This window comes from Sorex araneus, chromosome X (assembly GCF_027595985.1).
Source record: "Sorex araneus isolate mSorAra2 chromosome X, mSorAra2.pri, whole genome shotgun sequence".
NCBI classification, from domain to species: domain Eukaryota; kingdom Metazoa; phylum Chordata; class Mammalia; order Eulipotyphla; family Soricidae; genus Sorex; species Sorex araneus.
This window is the reverse complement of record NC_073313.1, coordinates 299,383,850-299,401,793: the sequence shown is the minus strand read 5'-3', so window position 1 is coordinate 299,401,793 and position 17,944 is coordinate 299,383,850. Positions and strand designations below refer to the sequence as shown.

The 17,944-nt window shown below is 46.5% G+C and overlaps 2 protein-coding genes across 6 annotated transcripts in view; one reads left to right on the top strand and one right to left on the bottom strand.

Moving 5' to 3' along the window:
* Positions 1 to 17,944, bottom strand: part of CTNNA2 (catenin alpha 2) — a 1,292,108-nt gene that overhangs the window by 405,707 nt on the left and 868,457 nt on the right. The window lies entirely within an intron of this gene.
* Positions 4,588 to 9,411, top strand: LRRTM1 (leucine rich repeat transmembrane neuronal 1). 2 transcript variants are annotated; one of them, XM_004612013.3, is made up of 2 exons: positions 4,588 to 4,727; positions 5,014 to 9,411. In XM_004612013.3, the coding sequence occupies exon 2, from the start codon at positions 5,073 to 5,075 to the stop codon at positions 6,639 to 6,641; it is 1,569 nt and encodes a 522-aa protein (XP_004612070.1). In that variant the 5' UTR covers positions 4,588 to 4,727; positions 5,014 to 5,072; the 3' UTR covers positions 6,642 to 9,411. The 2 variants fall into 2 exon arrangements, with proteins under 2 accessions (XP_004612070.1, XP_054977517.1); XM_055121542.1 differs by lacking the exon at positions 4,588 to 4,727 and adding an exon at positions 4,750 to 4,884.

The following is a 17,944-nucleotide window of genomic DNA, read 5'->3' as shown; positions in this document are numbered from 1 at the left end:
GACAAGGATAAAAAAAGTGAATCTCACTAGTTGGTTTCTCTCAAGTGTCTGAGAAAACTTAGTGCCCAGACACATGCACCTGTAGAGACATTGTATTAGATACCAGTTACAAGCTGTGAACCCATGGAAAAAACAGGGTTAATTCACTCCTTTTGAAATTGCAACTCCCACCCTCCTCCCTTTCTTTAAATGTTTCCTTTGAAAGAAAAGCCATGGTTCACTGCTACTGAAAATTAAAGACAACAGCATAAAGATCAAGGTCCAGGCTTGCAGGAGCAATGACAGAACATTAAAATCACCACTCAGATTTCTCTTTCCTTGAATATTGCCAATGACTACTAATGGAGAGCCAATCCCCGGTATGCACATTCGTTCCAAATTGTTTTCATTTGCATCTCTTGGTTCACAAAGTATCCAGACTACAATGAATAAATTTCGAGATGGCCTTGTGTTAAGCTGAAACAAAAGAGGGATCACATATCTGAAGCAAATTGTAAGTTAGCATCATCCTCATCTATTACCACGTGAAGTACAAATACAAATCACAATTATGTAAGGTAAAATAATAAGGCCTTGATGAGGAGTGATGGATCACTCCTTCCTCCTCCAAGCTTCACTGTTGGTTTCCCCTGCTGCACTAATCTGTAAAATTCAGGTTGTATATTAGTCATCCGATCATTATTCCATGATTCCCAGAGTTCCTTCCCATTTGCTGAATTTACACTTTCAAAATTCTCTCTCTCTCTTTTTTTAGGCCACCCCCCACGGTGCTCTGGGGATATTCACAGGCTTTGCACTCAGGAATCATTCCTGCAGTGCTCAAAGAACCATATGAGATGCTGGGGATTGAACCTATGTTGGCTGTGGGGTGCAAGACATTATCTATCCACCCCCAAATTCTTCCTCTTTTAAAATTCCATATCTCAATCACATGTTGCCCTGACAACGTGTGTTGCTTTTCTTTTAATACCCGTGTGGTTATAAAAGATATACTCTAGCTCCCCCCCCGCCGGAGAAAAATATAGGAAATATCAAAGGTGTTTTCTAAGTGTGGACAGTACTTCTCATCAGCATCCACTAAAGACGGCATTCACTAACAGAAACCTATGGTTATCACAAAAGAAAAAGACTGATCAGGGCACACTATGTAATCGCACAAGAAGCAGGCGAATCAGATGCTCCCATAACATGAGTAAAGAGAGAAAGATCAAATGAGAAGAAACAGAAAACCCTCAGTAGGTTCTTTTCTTTTATCCCCCTTTTTCTGATTGTTGGCCTCAAAGAAGTATGGAATTAAAACTCATGAAAAACAGCCATATCGACTCACTGCGGTGACTCAAAAGTTGTCATTTCTATACTCAACTTTGCTGAAACACTTGATTCATGTTGTTCTTATTTAACCTAATTTGCATTGATTTAATCAGTGCTGGTATGCTTTAAATACATAATAAATTGGGATTCTGCAACTTAGATGACTTAGAATAGCTAAATTTCAATAAAGCTCATTTCAATCTGTTAATGTATACGATTCTGCCAAGGGATTTAAAACGTAAAAGAAATGCAAACTTGCCACAGGAGGGGTGAGAAAGCTTTAAAGATACCATCCAGATGAAATGATTTACAAGATAATAATGTGAAAAGCAGTGAGTGTGTGTGTGTGTGTGTGTGTCTATGTATACCTTAATTACAGCCTTGACACGTCTACATTCTGAGTAGCATACTTAGAGAAAAATCCACATAGAAATGCAGTGCTTTTCATTTTATTCTCTTTCCTTCTTTTGCCAGTGCTCGACTTTTTTTCTGCCTCTCTGTACCAGCTCTACAAATCAAGTGACATCCAGAGTGGGACCTCTTCTTGCCCATTTGGCAGGCTTCATCCCTGCTTTGCCAAACTGCCTGCATTAGAGGGATTTTCTTCTTTGCAGTCAGGGGATTGGGTGGCTTTTACTCACAGTCCTTCCTGAATGGCTGGCCAATGTTCACCCCTGCCTGCCCCCCTTCCCCTCCACCCTTGCTTCCAGCGCTTTAGAGTTTGTGGCTCAGTCGGCCTGCTGTCAGGAATAATTGTTTTGGCAAGTGAGAAAACCCTTGATGGTGAAAGTATCTGTTCAAGTGTTCCGCAGAAGCTCAGAGGTGCCAGGGCAAAACCTGCAGGTGCCCAGTCCCCAGTTAGGAAGCAGGCTCAAGTGATGGAGAAGCAACTGTTAAGGATGGCAAAGGTAGAATACCACTTTGGTGGGGAAAAAGAAAAAGAATCTGCGTCGTCAAGAGCTATGAGATTCTGGAAAATCACCTGAAGTCTTTGGGCCTCCCTTGCTGTCTTATGCAAAATTAAGGGGGTTGATCTTTAAAGGTCTCTTCTTACTTCAAAGAGAGCACCTGATGCCTAGGGCAATTCAGATTTGTTTTGCACCCAATTAAATGATACATCTTAGAGATGAATAACCAGAACAAAGCTCATATGCATACAAAATGAAATGATTCATGCTTCTTGTTCATCTGACTTTTCCTGAAAAGAACCAAGAGGTACTGAGGACTTAGATTCCCCTGGCTGGCCTCTAACTTAGATGCGAAACTCCAACCCAAGTTACTTGCCCAAAGTAGATCCAGTCTGGGAATGTGGATAATATATCTCTTTCCCATCAAAAGAAGTGCCCGGGTAGACAATGCCCACTTCTCTTCAGTTCTTGTGAGATGAAGAGAATGGGTCTTTCACATCAGGGTCTCCCTACTAACTCCCTGCACACACTTGTGGAAGAGGCAGGCACGGACACACAGATTTCCATCTTGGTCTCTCTCCCATCTTTGAGGACTTTATTTTGGTGGCGGGTTGGGTGGGGGGAGGGGGTGTAGAGGATCTCAAGGGAGCAAACCGCTTACTTCCGGTTCTGTGCTCTGGAATAAGTCCTGATGGGGCCGGAGAGATCATAAGCTGCCCAGCAACTAAACATTTCCAAGTACCAGCCGTACTGTCTCTCCGACCCCAGCATTAATATTATTTTAAGCAGAGGACCAACAGGTCCCTGAGAACAGCAGTGGAGACCCTCTTCAGACCAGTGTGGAGTGGGGAGTAGAGGGGGGCCTGGGATCGCATCTCTGCATGACTGTGGATGGGGATCATCCATCAAACGCTTCTATTCACACCCAAGAGGACACCATTCACTGATGTCTCCAAGCTTAATTCAGGTGTGGCATGGGGATGGGGTGTGAACTTCACAAGGGTTTGGACTCGCCCCTGTCCTCATTCTCCTGGAGGGAGGGGGGCGCGTTATTGCAGGCTGCTCTCAGCTCTCTCGTGACCATAAACAGCACGGAGTTGCTCCTACCCCGGGCTGCAGCAGAATCTTTCTGAATCCGCTGAGGTCCCCGTAGACATCTATGGAGACTGGTGAAGCCCCAGCGGCGTCTCAGGCAAGATTCCCTGCACACAGACACCAACAGGGCTCTGCCACATGGGTCTCCCACACCAAAGCGGCTGGATTTGGAAGTCTCTGTCTCCCCCGCTCCCCCTCCCCACCTTCTACCCTCCTCCACAAGGACCGGCTGGCTGCAGAAAGAAGTCAGTCGGTAAGGGGGAAACCAATCCTACTCAGCTACTCAGCTCCGCTGCCCGGATTCCCTAAGTCACTGATTGCTTTTCTCTATCTTCTCTCAAGTTCCTTCTCTAAAGCAAAAAGACGGATTTCTCTAGATTCCGATGTATGTGTTACACGCAGACAGCTTCCAAGCGGGGGGGGGGGGGGACGGGGGGGGCGGTAGTGGGGTGGGGGGAAGGGCCCCCAAAGGGAAGGGGGGAGAGCGCAGACTAGTTCATTTTCTCACTTGAAATATTTTGTCGTGAATGCTGCTACCCCACAAACTCCATCCCTTTCCTTTCCACCCCCCTCTTTTCAAACAGGAACCCCCTCCCAAAAGCTCGTGTGTGTGTGTGTGTGTGTGCGCGCGTGTGTGCGTGCGTGTGTGTTTTCCCCTCCCCGTTTCGTCAAAGAGCCTAGATCACTTTAGTGGCTGGGGAAAAAAAAAAAAAAGCTGTTTTTTTTTTTTTTTCGCCCACCCCCTTCGCAATCTGCCCATGTCTGAGGTGCTCGGGAAAGACGCACAACCGCGAGCAGCTTACGACACTCAGTGAGCGGTGGGTGCCGGTGCAAGCTCGCGCCGCACACACACACAGCCCGGCCGGGGGAAGGCGCGGGGCGCCGCTGCCCGCCCGCACGGCCCCGCCAGGCATGAGCGAGCCCGCGCTCCGCAGCCGCCCGGGCCGCGGGGGGCAGGCGGGCTCGGCGGGGGCGCAGGCGGCGGCGGGCACCCGGCCTTTCCCATGACGGGCATCCAGCAGCGCGTCAGATCCCGGGGAGTCGCGAGCCCCGAGTTTGGAGTTGCGTGTGTGTGTTGTGTGTGCTCTTCTTCTTCTTCTTTTTTTTTTTTCCTCCTCCTCGCCACGTCACAGTCCGAACTGCAGAGGGAAAGGACAGCGGCAGGAAGGCGAAGCCCGGGCTCCGGCACGTAGTTGGGAAACTTGAGGGTCCTAGAAGTCGCCTCCCCGCCTCTCCGGCCGCCCTTGCAGCCCGGAGCCGTGCAGCAAAGTGAGACATTGTGCGCCTGCCAGATCCGCCGGCCGCGGACCCGGGCTGCCTCGGAAACACAGAGGGGTCTTCTCTCGCCCTGCATATAATTAGCCTGCACACAAAGGGAGCAGCTGAATGGAGGTTGTCACTCTCTGGAAAAGGGTGGGTAAGACACTTTTTAATTAAATTCTTTCCCGAAGATTTTTTTTTTCCTCCCTTTTCTTTGCTGCAGCATCTAACATGGACCAAATCACCATCTCTTTGATCTTTCCCTGGCTGTGAACTTTCTATGCTGCCCAGCTTTTCTGCATGCTTAGAGGTGAACGTGTGGCTTCGGGGAGGGGGGGTCTTTCCTGATTTCAATCGATTTATTTGATTTTTGCCCTTTTCTTTTCCTCCCCCCTCCCCCGCTCCCCCCTCCCCTCCCACGGAATAAAATATGATGTAGATTTCTGACCGAGCGCTTCCAATGGACATTCTCCAGCCTTTCTGGAAAGATTCTCGCTAATGGATTTCCTGCTGCTCGGTCTCTGTCTATACTGGCTGCTGAGGAGGCCCTCGGGGGTGGTCTTGTGTCTGCTGGGGGCCTGCTTTCAGATGCTGCCCGCCGCCCCCAGCGGGTGTCCGCAGCTGTGCCGGTGCGAGGGGCGGCTGCTGTACTGCGAGGCGCTCAACCTCACCGAGACGCCCCACAACCTGTCCGGCCTGCTGGGCTTGTCCCTGCGCTACAACAGCCTCTCGGAGCTGCGCGCCGGCCAGTTCACGGGGTTAATGCAGCTCACGTGGCTCTATCTGGATCACAATCACATCTGCACGGTGCAGGGGGACGCCTTTCAGAAACTGCGCCGAGTTAAGGAACTCACGCTGAGTTCCAACCAGATCACCCAGCTGGCCAACGGCACCTTCCGCTCCATGCCCAACCTGCGCAGCGTGGACCTGTCCCACAACAGGCTGCAGGCGCTGGCGCCCGACCTCTTCCACGGGCTGCGGAAGCTCACCACGCTGCACATGCGGGCCAACGCCATCCAGTTCGTGCCCGTGCGCATCTTCCAGGACTGCCGCAGCCTCAAGTTTCTCGACATCGGATACAATCAGCTCAAGAGTCTGGCGCGCAACTCCTTCGCCGGCTTGTTCAAGCTCACCGAGCTGCACCTGGAGCACAACGACTTGGTCAAGGTGAACTTTGCCCACTTCCCGCGCCTCGTCTCGCTGCACTCCCTGTGCCTGCGGAGGAACCGGGTGGCCATCGTGGTCAGCTCGCTGGACTGGGTGTGGAACCTGGAGAAGATGGACCTGTCGGGCAATGAGATCGAGTACATGGAGCCGCACGTCTTCGAGACCGTGCCGCACCTGCGCTCCCTGCAGCTGGACTCCAACCGGCTCACGTCAATCGAGCCCCGGATCCTCAACTCCTGGAAGTCGCTCACGAGCATCACCCTGACCGGGAACCTCTGGGACTGCGGGCGCAACGTGTGCGCCCTGGCTTCGTGGCTCAGCAGCTTCCAGGGCCGCTACGATGGGAACTTGCAGTGCGCCAGCCCCGAGTACGCGCAGGGCGAGGACGTCCTGGATGCCGTGTACGCCTTCCACCTGTGCGAGGACGGGGCCGAGCCCACCAGCGGCCACCTGCTCTCGGCGGTCACCAACCGCAGCGACCTGCCCCCCGCCTCCAGCCCCGCCAGCACGCTCGCCGACGGCCGGGAGGGGCAGCTCGACGGCTCGCTCGAGCCGGCCACCGTGGCGCTCCCAGGCAGCGAGCACGCCGAGAACGCCGTGCAGATCCACAAGGTGGTCACGGGCACCATGGCCCTCATCTTCTCCTTCCTCATCGTGGTGCTGGTGCTCTACGTCTCCTGGAAGTGCTTCCCGGCCAGCCTCAGGCAGCTCAGACAGTGCTTTGTCACGCAGCGCAGGAAGCAAAAGCAGAAACAGACCATGCATCAGATGGCTGCCATGTCCGCCCAGGAATACTACGTTGATTACAAACCGAACCACATTGAGGGAGCCCTGGTGATCATCAACGAGTACGGCTCGTGTACCTGCCACCAGCAACCCGCGAGGGAATGCGAGGTCTGACGGGTCCCCGCGGTTCCCAAACCCCGTGCGCTACCAAATAACGCCTGGACGGCCGGGCCTGGCCGGCGAGCGCCAGGCTGGGGGCTCCTTGTCTGTGTTCTGATATGCTCCTTGACTGAAACTGTAAGGGGATCTCTTCCAGAGACTTGACATTTTAGCTTTATTGTGTCTTAAAAAACAAACAAACAAACAAAAACAACAACAACAACAAAATGAAATAAAACACAACAAACACCCCATCCCACCACCTTCGGACAGTCTATCTTAAATTTCATATGACAACTCTTTCCTCCCTTTGAAGATCTGTCCATATTCAGGAATCTGAGAGTGTAAAAAAAGGTACCAATCATTGATTTTTTTTTTTTGTAAACTAAAATGTTTAAAATAAAATAGCATTTACAGTTTTTACAGACTGGTGTAACCTAAATGAATTGTTACCTGTGTTAAGGGAGAAGCAACAGTTAAAATGTTCTTTTCCTGTGGGTGGGGTGAGGGATGGGTAGGCCAGAGATTAAGGAACAAAATAGACTAGATATTGAGGGCAATAAAAAGCCTACCAGATTGATTTCCCCCAAGGGAGGAAGGACTGGGGTTTGGGGGGTGGGGGGGCGAGGGGGAAAGCAAGCGTTTAGGACTCAGGGCAGAGGTGCCTTGCACATAATGACTGAGCATCACTGCTCAACCTTTAAGGTAGAGAGATGATTGCAAAGGAGTTTTTAAAGGCAGTGCTTAAACAGTCTGTCCGGAGAACAAGAAACATCTTTATACCTAATGAAACCATCTTGCAAGTCAACTGAAAATCTGGCCCCCACCCCAATCACCCCCATTCCTCAGGCTCCTGGTTCTCTCTGGCCTTCCATTCCCCAGACTCTGTAGCATTTGTGTCTAGTTCTCCACTCCCCAAGGGAAAAACAGCCCCCTCGGTTCCTTCTCTGTAGTGTGCCTGAGGGGAAGAGGTGGGATCCAAATCTTCAGTGATAAAAGCAGAGTCTGGAGCTCATTGTTGAGACTGCAGCAAGCTTAGGCAGTGGCCACACTCGCCTAGTTACTATGGGGAACTGAAGCATGCCCACCTCAGGAGCCCTGCTTACAGGGAGGTGACTTGCAGCAGGAGAGTTCAGGGGCAGAGGTGATGCAAAAGTGATGAGAATGGGGGAGGGGTGGGGGAGAATCAATATTTGATCCTGTGATTGCATATTACTGGGAGGAGAATAATGTGTTAAGCAAGGCTAGAAAAGCTTCCTCTTCTCAGATTGCCTTATGGTGCAATGCTTGTTTTCCAACTGTGTTGTGTTACCTTTTTTTTTCCTGGGTTGGGATCCACACCTTTCTGAGGTTTTTCAGTTTTATCACGGAAATGGAGTTTTTGTTTGACTGAACTAAATTAAAGAGTAGTAGCAGTTGGTGGGTAAGGGGAAACGGGAGGAGGGGGAGGAGGAGGAGGAGTTGTTGGATGGGAGGAGTCTTTTACTAGATAACAATTTAAACAAATGTATGATTGAAATAAACTGTCATGGATGGCAGCTAGTGAAAACTGAACCAATGCTTATGTCCGGAAGTCTTTCTCAAACTCAGGTGTTGACTCCTCTGAATGCTAATACAGGACTGACATCATTTTACTTTTTCTTTTCTTCTCTTTTTTATTTAAAAGAGATTAGTCCACATAGGGGGAGGAGCAATGGGGTCCTGCACCACCATCTTCTGAAGTGCAAATACCCCTAGCCACCTACCTAAAGGAACAAAATAAGCTGTTTGAAATGTAGAGTGGCAGCACCAGGAGGTTTATTAAAGCTGAGTGTTGCTGGGTTTCTCTTCTACCTAGAGAGAAACCCACATGCCTAAAAATGTTTTGAAGAGGCTTTCTGAAAGAGAAATATTCCGCAAATATCTCTAAATGATAAGATGGGAGAGAGCTGAGAACTTCTTACACAGAGACAGACACACACATGGGGCGAGGGGGGGCTCATGAATGCAAATGCTCGTATACACACACACACTCACACACACACACACACACACACACACACACACTCCTGCAGTTTTATTTTCCTGACCAAGAAACTTCATCATGCTTTCTGTATAAGTACAGCATGACATTACTGACAGACATTCTGCACATAACACCCATTTAGACTATTCATTTTCTAGAAAAGAGAGAGGCTTTGTTTGATAACTTCAAGAAGGGGGTTCGGATTTTGTTTAAGCGTGACCATTTAGGGCTGCCATTTTAAATAGAATATCTCTGGGAAAGCAGGAGGAGCACAAACAAGGTTCTCTCAGAGACGTGTCTCCCATCTAGAACAAATGTCCTTTAAAGAGACCTCGTCTGAAAGACGACGTACCATTTTAGAGTGAAATGCTTTCCAAATCGTGACAATTCAAGGAAAGCTACTTGAATTCACTGCTTTAAATCTCTTCATAGGAATGTAACTGGAATTCAGTGCCAAAGTTACTCTGTTTTGTGGCATCAGAGACTATGTTGGTGTGTTCATAGAGAAGCTTCCAGAAGCAAAATCTTTCAGGCAAAAAGAATCACAGGTGTCCCTCACCCCTGCCCCCACCCTAAACTATGAAGAGTGAAAATTGTAGAGTTTCTTATACCAAACTTTAGGGGAAAAAATGTTTTCTTCTGTTTACAACATGTCGTGAGAAAAAGTGAGAGAATAATCACTTTGTTTTATGATGTCCCCCCCACACACATGACTAAAAACCACACAAGCAGAAGATCTTAAGTCCACATAAATCTAATAAAAGATGGCTGTGAAACAGACTGTGTTCTGAGACCTGAGTAAATGAAGGCCATGGAAAGCTGTTCTTACTGTGCATGTGTCTGTGCGCACACACACACACACACACACACACGTATGTCAGTATTTGTACTGTGTGTCTTTGTAGGCAAGCAAATATGTTTTCTGCACAGAGGAATTTAACTCACATCACTTTATGCTTATGCGCTTTGGGGGCTTGAATGGCTGGTGAGAAGGAAAGAATAAGAGAAATCCGTAGTTTTAAGCAAGATTTTGTGTCATCAGAAAAATTTTCCTCAATTTATTTAAGCTTGTAAAAAAATCTTCTTCTGATCAGACTACTGAGCATTTAAAAGAGAATCTAATTTTTAAAGGTGTAGCACTTTTTTTCCCATCCCACAGAGGGTGCTAATCTCATTATCCTGTGCTATCAGAAAAGAATTTAAGGCCATAGTTCACATCTCTCCTGGGCTTCCTGAAGAATTAACCCTCCATTTTCAGATCCTTCCCAGCCGATTATAGTTTAGCCTGGTAGAGTGGCTTTTAAAAAATATTTATGTAGAAAAAAGAAAATCACAACAGCAATCTCTTCTGATGATAAATGGCACTCTCATGCCAGTTTTAGCACCAGGAGTTATTTTCGGTTGTGCAAGAGGAGCAGGTTAAAGGAAACTCAGCAGTTGGCCTTCACCCAGGGAAAAGCAGCGCCTGATGCTCAAACCTAACCACGAGAGGAAAGAATCACAACACACAGCCTTCCAAGACCGCCAGACCCCATCGGAAAGAAAAAGTGCTTTCATTACAAGGAAACTTTTACTTATTCCCTCCCTTCTTCCCTTCCTTCCTTCTTCTCTCCCTCCCTCCCTTCCTTCCTTCCTTCCTTCCTTCCTTCCTTCCTTCCTTCCTTCCTTCCTTCCTTCCTTCCTTCCTTCTTTCCTTCCTTCCTTCCTTCTTTCCTTCCTTCCTTCTTTCCTTCCTTCCTTCCTTCCTTCCTTCCTTCCTTCCTTCCTTCCTTCCTTCCTTCCTTCCTTCCTTCCTTCCTTCCTTCCTTCCTTCCTTCCTTCCTACCTTCCTTCCTTCCTTCCTTCCTTCCTCCCTCCCTTCCTCCCTTCCTTCTTTTTTTCTCCAAAAGTTCTCCCCAAGCTCCTCAAAGTATGAGTCTCTTACCTTTCCTGCTTGCATTTAGGAAGGCAGACATCAGTTTGACTTAACACCAACAACACATTTATGAGTATGTGTAAGTAATTAAGAAGGGCAAACACCACTTGTTATTCCTCTAGAGCTCCCTAAGCAACTGCACACAGATCACTGGAGAGCTTAAGGGCTGCCTGTGTTTCTGGGTTCTATTAATCCACTTGTCAGCAAGTTTGAAGACTACTTCATCTGGCGCAATCACGGAGGAGGGGGCGCTCTTCTAGGTGGGTGGTTATGCTGCTTGATTTGGGTTGGCCATGAGTGGAATGGTGAAAACAAGAAATTTGAAATACGACTATGAGTGAGGTACCTGAAATATATTTTGTGAATTTAGATAAATACATACACGCATGCACGCAAAAATAATACAGAAATAATGTGCAGCTACATATATGTATATAGTAATGTATGTGGCACTATTTTGAATATTTATATAGAAAATTAGATAGACATTCACATTTTAGCCCCAGTATATTTCCATCAGCTGGAGCCATAGTACAGCAGTTGGGCTTTAGCCTTTCACACCGCCGACCTGTGTTCAAATCCTCCGCCCCTCTCAGAGAGCCCAGCAAGCTACCGAGAGTATGGAGCCTGCACGACAGAGCCTGACAAGCTACCCGTGTGTATTGGATATGCCAAAAACAGTAACAATAAGTCTCTCAATAAGAGATGTTACTGGTGCCCACTCGAACAAATCAATGAGCAACGGGATGACAGTGATATTTGCATATAACACACACATATACATGCATATAACAACACACATGATCACGCTATCTAAGTCTTCTCTAACTTAATGGCCCTTCTATTTTCTCTTCTATGATCAGGCTTTACTCAGGAAAGGATGTTTTCAAATTAGATGCAATGAAGGTGGGTGAGGCTTGCATGACCTATGGTATTTTCACGGCACTAATTATGTGGTAGATGCTTGGAAAGTGGGAGGGCATCTGGGTGCATTTTGCCATAGAAGAATGTACACCTACTCTCTCAGGGTTAAGATCCAATTAAAGGCAAGACATTCTTTTGAGAGCATTTACCTAACTAATGCACTTCACCTCAGAGCAAGGACATATATCACTGTTGAAAATTACTCTAGGACCAGGGAGATAAATAACAAGCGAAAATGCATGCTTTGCATGTAGTAGTCCGAGATTTGATTCCTGGTGCCATCCAGAGTAGCCCCCAACCAGTACCTAATGTAACCCCTAAAGGAACAGAAAAATATAATCCTCTGATTTTCTCCCAGAGAATTAAGGGCATGAGATATTTACTCCTGACTATGAACCATCTTCTTTCCTCTACTGAGACACCATTTCTGAAGATTTTTAACATTTTTTTTCTCAGACTAAAGGAATTAGTTGCTTATTTTTTAAGTTTTGGTCAGAAATGTAAAGGATACAGAGTAAATACAATTTTTAGAGGGTGACAACATATTTGTGAACCTTAACAGAAATCTCAGCATGTGAGAAAACTACTAGGGCCCGGGGAACCCAGTATTTGGAGGGGTTAAAGACTTTGTGCAAAGTCACACAGTTGCAATCAATGCTGGCATTCCTTGTGGTGGAACTATACCCTGTATCTTTCTTTGAAAGGCTGTTTCCTCTACTCTGCAAACAGCCCAGGACTGAGGTGGGCACAGGGTATCTCGGCATCCTTTGGTGAGTGCAATGCTTGACACGGGAATCTTCATCATGACATTATTTCCCCTTGCCTCTGCTATTGGGGTAACATAGGGCTCTGCTGAAACACTTCTCCCAGGTTTGTAGAAGCAAAGATGTCCAGACGCCATCCAGTCCACCCTCAAACTGGGGTGCTATTGGCATCTACTAAATAGACCTCAAGTCCCACTAAACATCATACAATGCTTGGGAAAGTCATCCCGTTGCTCATGGATTTGTTTGAGCGGGCACCAGTAACGTCTCTCATTGAGAGACTTATTGTTACTGTTTTTGGCATATCCAATATGCTTGGGTAGCTTGCCAGACTCTGCCATGGGGGCTTGATACTCTCAGTAGCTTGCCGGGCTCTCGGAGAGGGACAGAGGAATCCAACCTGGGTCGGCTGCGTGAAAGGTGAACGCCCAACCACTGTGCTATTGCTCCAGCCCTGCTTGGGAAAGTCACCACTAAAAAATGATTAGGCTCTGAACATTAAAAGCATGGAGATTGAGAGACTGCTCCACAGAATGGAATAATGAAGCAGGCTAATTTCTATTGGACCTGGCCTTTCTGGCCAATTAGACTTAGCCTCACATGGATCTATTCCAGAGGTTCTCAAACTTCTTGTTTGAATCACTTGGAAAGCCTCTAAAATCCCTCAAGCCCTGTGGCCAGGGAGATAGCAGAGGGGTTCAGGCAAGCCTTACCTGCTTACCACCCATGTTTTATCTGAGACTACATACGGCCCACCGGAGAGCAATAGAGGTCACTCCCGAGCATAGAGCTAGAAGCAGACCCTGAACACCATGAGATATGCTTCCTCAAAATAAACACAGGTGAATACAAATAAAAACAAGAAAATATAAATGTCTTAATGTCGCTCTAATATTTCTAATATTATAGCTTACCACAAGACACAACGATGACAGTTAGAAACCCAAATTTACTCTTTTAAATTAGCTGTGGTGATTGCAATGTATAATCAACCTTGAGAAACACTGATAGAGCCCCCTTTAACCTTTCCATCTCGTGTCCGGAAACTAGAAGTCTGAATGTAAAACCCTTAGGATCTTCGTTAGTCAGCGAGAGGACCTGTACTTAGCACCTGTTTCTCCAAGAACATATGGACACACTTGAATTAACTGGGACAAAACTTGTGAAAACCCTCCAATTGACCCACTTTTTGATTAGCAATACCTCATTTAGAAAACCTGGGAAGGAATCCTGTAGCAGTGGATATTTAATTAACAGGGAGGAAAATAAGAAGGTTGATATTCCTTCTAGGTGTTCTGACAGTCTGGACAAACTCAGCTCACCTCTCTATGATTGCCCTCCAGGGAAATCTAGAAGGTCTCTGAGTGAGTTTCCATTTTAAAATTCAATATGCTTAGTCGGGTGAATAGGGAATTTATCTCTGACATTAGAAATAAGGCAATTTTTTTATTTTTTATTTTTTGCTCTTTGCCTTTTTGGGTAACAGCCAGCGTTGCTCAGGGGTTACTCCTGGCTCTGCACTCAGGAATTACTCCTGGCAGTGCTCGGGGGACCATATGTGATGCTGGGAATCGAACCCGGGTTGGCTGAGTGCAAAGCAAATGCCCTACCCTCTGTGCTATCACGTCAGCCCCAATAAGTTTTTCCTTTGGTTTGGGGGCCCCAGCTGACAGTGCTCAGGGAATACACCTGGCTCTGTGCTCAGGAGTCATTCCCAGTTCTTAGGGACCTCATTTTAACAGTGGGTATTTAATTAACAGGGAGGAAAAGAAGAAAGTCCTGAGAACTGAACCAGGGTCAGTCATCAACAAGGCAAGTACCTTGACCCCTTATAATCTTTTTGGTCCCCAAACAGGGCAGCTAGAGTCCAGACATAACAAACTGAATCACATCTGGTATCTGGCAGGCAGCAGAGGTGACTGAGGTTCCTGTGGCGATGAGATGACATGAACTCATGAATGCTCTGGAAGAAAGTCTAGACATTGAGAGGTGTGGCAATTAGACCAAGGCTCTTGCATGCCTGGGTTTGCTTTTCAGTAGGCCTCTGTCTTTTGCCTTGAGGATTCACTCAAGAATTCCCTATGAACCATTACTACTCTGGGCTTCTATTTCACCAACTTTCCAAATAATAAAACATAAAAAAAATGGTTTTCAACTAGTATCACTTAGCCCGACAATGCAAAGTCCTCTGCACTCCCATTTTCCAGATATTCTGATTCATCAGGGTTGCCTGTGAATGAGGGAAGATACACACAGTATCAGGGAGAGAAAGATGCTCCTCAGAGAGGTGGGTGAAGATGCTGCGGAACACGAGAAAGCACAGGCTTTGGTGGGAAGGAAAGTTTTGGGTTTTTATTTTTCTAATATGCAGAAAGAAATGAAAGGAAATCCTAAAGAGGACACGCTCACTCACCCACGTGTGGTAGAGATATAGAGGTAAGCCATGGGGAGGCTTCATAAAAGTAAAATAATAATAATAATGAGTAAGGCCAAGTGGAGAGGAGGCAGAGGAAAGGAACAGAACACTACTGTGTCAGGATTCCTGAAATTACTATATTTCAAGTAAGTGGTTACAATGAATATTAGGGGTTCAGAGCCCTTTGGTGAAATGAGAAAAGTTATACAGGGAAGGAAAGAGCAACATTTGGAGGTAACAAAAGATAAGTGTGTGGGGGAGAGGGCAAATCAGTGCGGAAAGAGAAAGGGCAAGACAGGAGAAGGTTTTGAGATGATGCTTCAGATTGTGCAAATAATCAAAAGAAACTGACATACCCACTGACTCCTGGGCCCTTCTTCATCATTTCTTCTTGCGCTACTGAGTTGGTTATTTGCTTCTTCTCAGAATAATGTTGGGAAAAAAATCATCTTTTCCATATACTTTCTGTGGGAAAATATCATTGTTGAGCTCTATCTTTCGCATGCTCAGCTAGGGAAACGCAGTTCAACTCTGTCTATCCTGGGGAGTTTCAACAAAGGTTGGATTCCTCGCTGAGAGACTTTGACTTAATTATCATAGAGGATGGTGCCGAAAAGGAGTGTGTGTGTGTGTGTGTGTGTGTGTGTGTGTGTGTAAGGGGGGAGCAGGAAGGTTAGGTGGGGATTGAATCAGTGCCTCATGCAAGCAAGGTCTGCACTTTACCACTAAGACACTCCTCTAGCTGCTAAAATGACTTTGGAAAGCTTTCCAAGTGAGTCCCAAGTTCCACCAAGAAGAAGTACAGAGCCAGGGTGACACAAGGATTCCTGCATGTCAGTCCATCACTCTGCAAAATGCACAGTGTGACCGCATATCTTTCAAATGCACAGTGCCCTGCTGGAAGGGTGGCTCTGTTCAGCCACGTGGCCACAGTGCTTCCACCTTATGAGAAGTGTGAGACAGCAACACCAAGACAGCCACGACCGTGCTATACATCTGAACACTTACAAGCTCACAAAGGACTGTTTCAAGGATGACATTTATGTGGAAGCTCTCAACAGTCCCATTGGGCATAAATAAACCTGTTTCACTTCTCAAACAAGTCCCAAGCCAGAAGAGATGCCACTGTTTTTCCCAGGTCAGTGCCAGACCAGGCACTCAGAACTGTTGGTGGTAGATGAGGGAGTCCACCCCATCCCACCACTTCTTTTATCCCATCAGTTTTATTATCATTATGCAGCACTGGGCCTGCTCAGAACACAAAGGCCAGTAAACCTTCTAGAAGCCTCTTGAAGGCCATCTTGTAGATGACCCTTTACTCTCTTCCTTTAGAGTCTTTCTGGGGTAAAGTCAGGCATTATAGCCTGCGGCTGCCCTTCCTTCGGTTTCCTCCACCTCTGCCACATTCCTGACACCCTTTTCTTTGTCACAGGAATCTCCTTGATGACTCAGAGACACCCAGTGCAATGCAAACTTTCCCCCAAAAAACTTCCCTAGCACCAAAAATGTTTTCTTTCTAGTCAGCACACTGTCATCTACTCACTTCTCTGCCACCAAATCTCTAAAGAATTGCAAACTAAATCTTCAGAGGAAATTGATGAATGGATGGTGATAACAATTCTACCCAGACATTTCTGCAGCTTAAATAAGGATCTTAGGGGGAAATAACCTAAAGCAATTGCTCTAATGCTAACATTTCAAGCACGGAAACAGCTGGGTGATGTGTGTTTGGATAGGAGATTCTTCCCTGTTTCCCTCAAATGAAACAACACAGGCCATTGCTCATGAATAAGACCAGATCTGTCAACATTTTCTAGAGCTTAAAATAAAGCCGATGTAAGAACAAAATCTTCCAGGATATTTTATCTCCTCAAGCCAAAGTCCTCTTAAAAATATCATGTATGATTAGGTGTTCACCTTCAGTATGTTGATCTTCAATTAAGAACTTTTGATATTGCAAACTATGTGTTGTGAGGACCTTGCTCTCTGAGATATTGTGGCAGCTGGGAAAAAAAGTGAGAAGGCTCTATCCATGGCAGCCGAGAGCTGGATTAGTCAGCCACAGAGAGGTCTGAAAAAGCCAAGTCACACACAATTAATGAAACAATGCAGCAATCTGTCTTCAGCTGGCCAAGGCAATCCTGTCATTTGTCCCTCAGCTGCAACACAAGAACCAGCTCAGATTTTCGTATCACTGTCTCTGTGCCAGAGTGACTGTGTTTGCGCTGAAATCTATATTTCCTCGCAACCGAGTCTGTGTGCGTGGATGTTTGCGTGCATGTGCGTGAGCAAGCAAAAGACAGAAAATAGAATTGTTTTCAAAATGGCCCTTTTTGGAATTCAGCCTCAGCCTCACTTTTTTGCTTGTTGTCTGGGTCATTTGTTTCTCATATTGATCCTCTTATGCACATTATTTCCAATGTCATAAGAGTACAAAAGCATAAAGGTACAGAAATCATTTACTGATATAAAATTTCATAGGGACTGGAGCAAAAGCACAGCGGGTAGGGCACTTGCCTTGTGTGCAGCTGACCCGGGTTCGATTCCTCTTTCCCTCTAGGAGAGCCTGGCAAGCTATTGAGAGTATCTCGCCCGCACAGCAGAGCCTGGCAAGCTCCCTGTGGCATATTCAATATGCCCAAAACAGTAACAATATGTCTCACAAATGGAGACGTTACTGGTGCCCACGTGAGCAAATTGAGGAACAACCAGATGACAGTGCTACAGTGCTACAGGGGCAAACACACTGGGGAGAGAAGGGAAAATTGTTGTAACAAATTGCCGCTAAGGGTACTTTGAATTTTTCTTTCACTCACATCCTGTCAGATAATATTAGTCATCCGACAGTTCATTCAATCAAAATAGCACATTATTTCTCACTCAGAGATTACATAAATAAGTGGTGAATAAACAACAGAACACGTTACCATAAAGGTGAGACGTCGATGGGTGGGCTGCACCCGGGGACTTGCTTCACCAGATTCAACATAAGTTTGTGCAGAAGCTGCCTTCATGTCTTCCTTCCCTACATACAAAAGGAACCACTTCCCATGGAGCACCAATACATGTGTACTTTTTAGGTACTTGTCAACCTAATCACTTGTCAACCTAATCACTTATCAGAGTAGGGTTTATCAAACAGTGGTGATGTGATATTTGGGTCAAACTCCGGCTGAGTGACTTAGGAAGGTAAGTTAACATTTCTTCGTCTTTTTTTGGGGGGGCGGTTGGGGCCACACTCAGCAATGCTTAGGTGTTTTTCCTGGCTCTGTGCTCTGGGATCACTCCAGATGA